This window comes from Apodemus sylvaticus, chromosome 3, assembly GCF_947179515.1.
Source record: "Apodemus sylvaticus chromosome 3, mApoSyl1.1, whole genome shotgun sequence".
In the NCBI taxonomy this organism is placed as follows: domain Eukaryota; kingdom Metazoa; phylum Chordata; class Mammalia; order Rodentia; family Muridae; genus Apodemus; species Apodemus sylvaticus.
The window spans coordinates 121,939,038-121,947,135 of NC_067474.1; the positions used below are offsets into that span (position 1 = coordinate 121,939,038).

At 48.2% G+C, this 8,098-nt stretch overlaps 1 protein-coding gene across 1 annotated transcript in view; it reads left to right on the top strand.

The window, feature by feature from the left end:
* Positions 1 to 7,627: 7,627 nt before the first annotated feature.
* Positions 7,628 to 8,098, top strand: part of Dhcr24 (24-dehydrocholesterol reductase) — a 27,308-nt gene continuing 26,837 nt past the window's right edge. Inside the window, exon 1 of the mRNA XM_052176891.1 lies at positions 7,628 to 7,976. Coding sequence (XP_052032851.1) covers positions 7,746 to 7,976 — 231 coding nt within the window. The 5' untranslated portion in view covers positions 7,628 to 7,745. The remainder of the gene's footprint in view (positions 7,977 to 8,098) is intronic.

Consider the following 8,098-nt stretch of genomic DNA (forward strand, 5'->3'; position numbering starts at 1 on the left):
ATTGGTGCCTAATCATAATACTCCTGGTACTTAGGAGAACTGCAGGTTTCAGGTCAGCCTGAGCTCTATAGAGACTGGCTCACACATTGCTATGCACACAAAAGGAGCTCCTTGTGCAATGTGTGAGCCAGTCTCTTTCCTCATACACACACACAGAAATAATGCTTTGCCAGCTTTCTGGATATTCCTTAATCAGATCTAAAGTTGACATCTAAAGTTGGCTATCACAGGGACTGGCCAATAAAACAGGGAACTGACCACTAAACCAATAAAAAATAAATCATGATTGCCATATCACCTACCAAAGTATTACCTACAGAAGTCCTGAAGAATTTATTTGCACAGTCTCAAGAATGAGATGCCATATAGTCATATAGTCATACTTTTGGCTTTAAATGAGTGAGTTTATTAAGACTAAAACAAACCAACAAACAGACACTCAAAACAGTGGGCAGAAATCAACTGAGTAAGCTAGTTATGGCAGCCTGGTGGAGTTCCCAAGAGAGAGACCCAGGTAGAGTTGAGTGAGTGTCCCCTTGGGTGAGCCTCCAAAGTAGAACAAATAGCGATTCCTAATGATACACCTTCAAAGTCAGCTCACGGCATCCAACAGAAAACGCCCCGGAAGCTGACTGAGGTAGTCAGAGTTGCAGTTTGAGCTTTCTCTCTGTAGCCAAGTCTTCCCAAGGCTAAACTTCCAGCCTCTCCTTCCCACTGGGGCATCTTTAGATCTTGGGATACATGACAGTACCTCTGTTGGGAGTACCTTCCAGCTGTTCTCCGGGACAGAGTTGTTGCTCTCCGGCTGTTTGGTTGTTCTTTTCCTTCCCTGTCACAGAGTTGGGAGGCAACCCATCCCAAGACTAGGGATCAAGAAGGACATTTTGAGAGAAATGTAGTTGATTCTGAAATGTGGGATATGGGGCAAGCCCAGGTCCAGAGCCAGCTTCTCAGTGAGCACCACCCTGTAGAGTGTGTCCAACAACAATGTGCCCACTCCTCATCTCTCCGCCAGTGTCCAGCACAAAGTAGTCACTGTCTGCATTTTTATGGAACTGATCGCTACCTCATGTAATTATGAGGAGCTGTGTGCAATTCCAGGCATTTTTAGTGAAGATTATATTTGTTCCAAGTTTTGTGATGCTCCCTATGGTCTGTTCTCTTGTCTCCTCCACCACAGATCCATGACTGGTCTCCAGACTGAGTACCGAAGCTTGTAGGGTGTGGAAGCTGAACATACATCGTGATGGGTCAAAGTGATGAGCCGTGGAATCATCTGTGGGGGTCATAGGGCATGCCTGTGAAGGTTATCTTAACTTAGCCAGGGTGGGAAGACTCATCCGTTGTGGGTGGTACCATTCCCAGTGCCAGGATGCTGGGCAATATAAAAAGGAGACTCTAAACTTAGCAGAAGCATCCATCGCTGGGATTTAAAGTGTGTGTGCCTCATTAGGGAAATGCAAATCAAAACAACCCTGAGATTCCACCTCACACCAGTCAGAATGGCCAAGATCAAAAAGTCAGGGGGACAGCAAATGCTGGAGAGAATGTGGAGAAAGAACACTCCTCCATTGCTGGTAGGATTGCAAAGTGGTAAAACCACTCTGGAAATCAGTTTGCCAGTTCCTCAGAAAATTGGACATAGTACTACCTGAGGACCCAGCTATACCACCCCTGGACATATACCCAGAAGATGTTCCAACATGTAATAAGGACACATGCTCCACTATGTTCATAGCAGCCTTATTTATAATAGCCAGAAGCTAGAAACAGCCCAGATGTCCCTCAACAGAGGAATGGATACAGAAAATGTGGTACATTTACACAATGGAGTACTACTCAGCTATTAAAACCAATGAATTCATGAAATTCTTAAGCAAATGGATGAAGCTAGAAAATATCATCCTGAGTGAGGTAACCCAATCACAAAAGAACACACATGGTATGCACTCGCCAATAAGTGGATATTAGCCCAAAAGCTCATTATACCCAAGATACAACTCACCGACCACATGAAGCTCAAGAAGAAGGAAGACCAAAGTGTAGATACTTTGATCTTTATTGGAAGGTGGACCAAAATACCCATGGCTCACAGCCAACCAGTGGACTGAGCATAGGGTCCCCAATGGAGCAGCTAGAGAAAGGACCCAAGGAGCTGAAGAGGTTTGCAGTCCTGCAGGAGGAACAATAATATATACCATCCAGTACCCCCAGAGCTCCCAGGGACTAAACCACCAACCAAAGAGAGCGCATGGAGGGACCCATGGCTCCAGCTGCATATGTAGCAGAAGATGACCATTTCAGACATCAATGAGAGGAGAGGCCATTGGTCCTGTGAAGGCTCGATTCCCCAGAAAACGGGAATGCAAGTCAGGAAATTAGGGGGGAGGAGTGAGCAGGGGGAGGGGGAATGGAATGGGGGTTTTCAGAGGGGTAACTCAGAAAGGGGATACCATTTGAAATGTAAATACAGCAAATATCTAATAAAAATAAATAAAGGCCATCCTGTGTCCTTGCGTGGTGACTGCAGGAAGCCCACCGTTCACTGGCCCAGCTCAGGGCGGCTCTCCTCCTCGTTTCGACAACAGCAATCCAATGCCCAGCCCTTCCTTTCTTTTTTAATCTTCCAAAACCAAACCAAACCAAACAAACAAAAACAAACAAAAAATCCCTCTCAAGTTCAGGCCAATGGGACTTGTATCTGGAGAGCAGACGTTCAGGGAGATGCAAATGCCAGGCCATCTGCAGCACCTGCCTCCGTCCCGGCACCTCTATGCCAGTCACCAAGTCACTCATGCCAGTGTCTTTCTCCCCCTCCGCTGAGGCAATCTTGTCTTCTGGGTGAAGACACCACTGCAGCCCTGTAGACATTAAAGAAGACATCTTTTTGTTTTGTTTTGTCTTGTCTTGTCTTGTCTTGTTGTTTGTTTGTTTTGAGACAGGGTTTCTCTCTATAGCCCTGGCTGTCCTGGAACTCACTTTGTAGACAAGGCTGGCCTCAAACTCAGAAATCCACCTGCCTCTGCCTCCCAAGTGCTGGGATTAAAGGCATGCGTCACCCCTGCCCAGCTAAAGAGAACATCTTGAAGAGCCCCAAACATACTCTCAATCAGTTGTGCATTTTAAGCATATTTATAGAGACTTTATATGCCAAGCCCCCCTGTCCACTGATGCTAGCTCTTCTTATATAGGGAAGAAGAGTCTGCCAGCACCACATGTATACATGTGTACATGCATACATGAGTGTGTGTATGTATGTGTGCATACATGCCTCTGTGTCTATACCTGTCTCTGTGTGCATTGTACAGGCCTTTATGTGCACGCATAAATGCCTCTCTCTGTGTGTTACATACATGAGTGTGTCCCCAAACACGCACTCACAGGTGGAGGCCAGAGCAGAACCTTATTGACTTGAGACAAGATACATCAGTGAACCAGACAGTCCCCGCTTCTATTAGATTGTCTGTCCAGCAAGCTCTTGGGATCCACCGTCTCCTCCCCTGATGCTGGGGTTACGTGCAGCCATGCGCGATTACTGCCAGGAGCTTCCCTAGTCCTCCTCCAGTCTCCCTTGATGTCCTGTGTCCTCAGCCTCCGTCCCCATTCTCTGTCATAAATAGATGGTGACAGCAGGATTCTCCATTCAGTTCCAAGACAGTTCCACGATGCCAGGACTAGTTCCACTGGTGGTGGTTTGGGTTTTCATCAAACCAGTAGGTATTTGAAAATTAGAGAAAATATTAAATTCCCACCAATGGTTGATGTTACAGTTCAATGAATACTAATCTTTAATATAGAAAAAGGGGGAGAAGGAGGGGCTCAGGAAGGAAGAGAAGTAATGTTACACTGTTCCTACTAGGGTACTGGATATGTAGCTCAGTGATAGAGTATAGGCCTAGCATACACAGAGAGAGCCCTGTGTTTGATGTCCAGAACTGAAAAGAAAAAGAAAGAGAGGAAGGAAGGAAGGAAGGAAGGAAGGAAGGAAGGAAGGAAGGAAGGAAGGAAGGAAGGAAGGAAGGAAGGGAGGGAGGGAGGGAGGGAGGGAGGGAGGGAGGGAGGGAGGGAGGGAGGGAGGGAGAGAGAGAGGTCTTTGCTGAAGTTTAGATTCAGTGAGCTGTGACAGTCTAGAGTATAATTTAGCAAACAAATAATGACCTAACCAAGGGAGAAGATTCAAATGCTGGAAAGATCCAGACTGTGAGAGTCATACTCCAACTTCACTGTGCGAACAAGACAATATTACAGGTTACTTGACCCCTGAGTCTGAGCATCTCCATTTCCTTAGAATAACCCTGGCTTAAAGACCAAATGATCAGAGAAATGACTCTATATACATACAAGAAATGCCAGGACTCTGGTGTTTATTTAATTGGGGGTGGGGGCTGTGTGGTTTAGGCGTGTGTTTATCAGGAAAAGAAATGGAAAACTGCACTTTAGGGAAAGTGTTTGTGGTCGAACCGTCACAGGGATTGTCCTTAATTTCTGGTTAGCCTGCGAAGGCTGCCCAGAGTGCCTCTTCCCACATTCCGACTGACCTGTTCTCACGCTTCACCAACTCTGTAACTAATGTGCGGTTATGAACAGATTTCTGGTTCAAAGCAGTCACTTTGACTCTAGGACAAATGAATAAATGGCTCAAAAAGATTTCTACTATGATGTCATTTCCTGTGTGTGTGTATGTGTGTGTGTATGTGTGTGAGTGTGTGTGTGTGTGTGTGTGTGTGTGTGAGAGAGAGAGAGAGAGAGAGAGAGAGAGAGAGAGAGAGAGAGAGAGAGAGAGAGGAGTATGTAATTCCAAAGAGGCCCAGGAGGGAGGTTTTGGCGTGCCAGGCCATCCTGTGTCCTTGCATGGTGACTGCAGGAAGCCCACCGTTCACTGGCCCAGCTCAGGGTGGCTCTCCTCCATGTTTTGACAACAGCAATCCAAAGGATGAGAGTTTGTGACAAGAGGGACAGAGGAGGAGTCCGAAGTGCAAAGAGGCAAGCAGGACAGAGGGAGAACACACTCGCCAGCTAAGCAACTGCTAGGACTACTTTTTCATTCCTTTTATCCAACCATTGCTGCCTGAAAATAAAATTTTTATCGACTTTTTTGTCGTATCTCTCCAAGGATAAGACTATCCCAATTAGAATTTCCATTGTTTCTTCACAAAATACTCATCGCTAGTTAATTTTTAAGTTAAATGTTCCATTCACGTGACAAAATTCTTGAACTTTTCTCAGCATGCTTAACCTCCCAAATAAAGAGTTGGTTTGAGCAGCTGCTTCAGACAGGTCCAGCGCAAGACACAGTCTGAACAGGCTCTCTCCTCTGACCACCTTTCTGGATTGGAGCTTCTAGGTACACAGCATGACACAAGCCTGGCATTTTTAATTTTCTAGAAACTACCTTCAATACACGAAATCAGGGCTGGGGAGATGGCTCAGACAGTAAAGTGCTGATCCCACGAGCATGGGGATCTGAGATCAGGCCCCTAGCATCCCCCTTAAAAGCAGGCTCTGGGGGGCAGAAGAGACATCTCCACCTAGGACCCACATGGTGGCTCTCAGCTGTCAGGTAACTCCCATTCCAGCAAGTTCACTGCCCTCTTCTGACCTTCACAAGGTGCTCTACTCAGTCGGCACACATGAACACATGTAAGCATACATATAACACAAAAACTATTTAAAAAATTATTTTCAAAGCTTGGTATGCCAGTGCACACCTGAGAAGGAAAATAGAAGAAGAAGAAGAAGAAGAAGAAGAAGAAGAAGAAGAAGAAGAAGAAGAAGAAGAAGAAGAAGAAGAAGAAGAAGAAGAAGAAGAAGAAGAAGGGAAGGAAGGAAGGAAGGAAGGAAGGAAGAAAGAAAGAAAGAAAGAAAGAAAGAAAGAAAGAAAGAAAGAAAGAAAGAAAGAAAGAAAGAAAGAAAGAAAGAGAAAAAGAAAGCATGGATCCTGTAGGTACTGGCCTGACAGTCTAGCACACTCCAGGTTCTTTGAGAGTCACTGTTTCCAAAAGGAGGGTAAACACTGAACTTTTGTCTACACACACACACACACACACACACACACACACACGCGCGCGCGCGCGCGCGCATGCACGCCCTCCCTTGCATGCACAGGTGTGTATGAGGTTGCTGCTATGTCCGCACGTATACACATACATACACACCAAGAAATAAAGAAAAATGTTAATATTAGCCCAAGATAATGTAATCATTTTGACCAAAGTGAATATGAATAATATGTTTTACTTTTAAAGGACGTTTCAATTTGGGTAAACTACTGATAACTCTTATCAGTAGCTGTCCTAGCTGGGTAGGAAGGTCCCAGCCTGGACTGCTACCTTTAGAAGCTTAGGGTAAACAACCTCTCACTTTGACCTTTGATTTCTATTGGATATTTGAACTCCCACATACATTCTTCATTTATCCATTGGTCAACACACGGTGTGTCTACAGTGTCCTCATGCCACAAACTGGAAATACAAAAGTGCTGTAATAACAAGGCATGGTTTGCCCTAAAGCTCTATCTCTTTAGGAGGGAGAGACACACAAAGGGACAATTAAACAAACATGGAAAGAACTGTGGGCCTCTGAAGGAAGTGCATAAACTGGGCTCTAGAGGCAGGCGCCTGCTTGAGGATCTCTAGGCTATGTAGTGTTTTCGCTCGGTGATACAATGGGAAAGAGCATTCTAGTGACAGACGCACCGAAGGCGGCGCTAGAAAGGATGGCAGAACAGAGCGCCAGAGTCAGTGTCGGGACAAAGGTGGAAATGGAGGGAATCAGGAAAGACTTGTGAAGCAGAGAAGGGCCTGGGATGTGATGACAGGTTTGAAAAATAAATCTTCAGAGCTTTCTCCTGTTCAGGGAAAATGTAAATACCACTGGACTGAAGCTTCTGGCAAGGTCAGAGGCTGTTCCTTAGCCTGGGCCAGGTTACTCTGCAAGGCTGGGGCCACGTGCTGTGCTGCGTTCTCACTCTTAATCTAGGGCTGCCATGCCACCTTGAAGCTCTTTCTTTCTGTCTCCAAGCCTCCATCCACTTTGGCTTCAGCATGGAAAAATACCATCCATGCGCCTCTGCTTTTTAAATTACTCGACAGGTGGAATTCACCACCGTGTATAAAGAAATGGGGGTCCCAACTACCCACCCAGAACTGCTAAGGGAGTAGTTCAAATGCATTTATGGTAAATGCCTTGAAAATTGAAAGGATCCCCCTCCTGGCCTTGTGCCTACGGAGTGACATGACCTGCCAGGGTCAAGGCAAAAGACTCTCCTGCCAGGACTGCAGGGTGGTTATTGGAGCGCCTCCCACCCTGGGGACGTAACCCAATGCACGACTGCTAGACGTGTGTCCATGGGACACGCCACCTAACGGGGAGATCAAGGGTGGCCCCGCTGCCTCCACAGCAAGAACCCTACGTCCCGCCAAGCCGGCCGCTGGCCGACCCTACCAGCGCCCCCAGCCCAGGTCAGCCCCTCCTCGCGCGCCGACGAGAGGAGGTGGAGCATCCCGGCTCTCGCAGCCAATGAACGCAGCGGCTCCCTGGTCCGATCCCCGGCGCGGCTCACCATTGGTCGCCGCCTGGGTCTCGGCCCACCGAACCTTGGCGACCCAAGCCAATCGCGAGGCGGCGGGCCCGACTTACAGGCTCCCGGGGCGGTGGCGGCAGGCGCTGAGCCTGCGGAGCGCGGAGCGGGCGACGGTGACGGGTGGCGCGAGCCCGCACCCTCCCGCGCGGCGCGCCGGGACACCATGGAGCCCGCCGTGTCGCTGGCCGTGTGCGCGCTGCTCTTTCTGCTCTGGGTGCGAGTGAAGGGGTTGGAGTTCGTTCTCATCCACCAGCGCTGGGTGTTCGTGTGCCTCTTCCTGCTGCCGCTCTCGCTCATCTTCGACATCTACTACTACGTGCGCGCCTGGGTGGTGTTCAAGCTGAGCAGTGCGCCCCGCCTGCACGAGCAGCGCGTGCGGGACATCCAGAAACAGGTGAGCGGCGCGGGGCGCGGCTGGGCGACGGGGTAGCGGTTCGCCGGGCGACGGGGGCGTGTGTGGGGCTGGAGGAACGGGCATGGGAGGGGGATCGTAAAGGAACTGGCGTGTGATGGGGG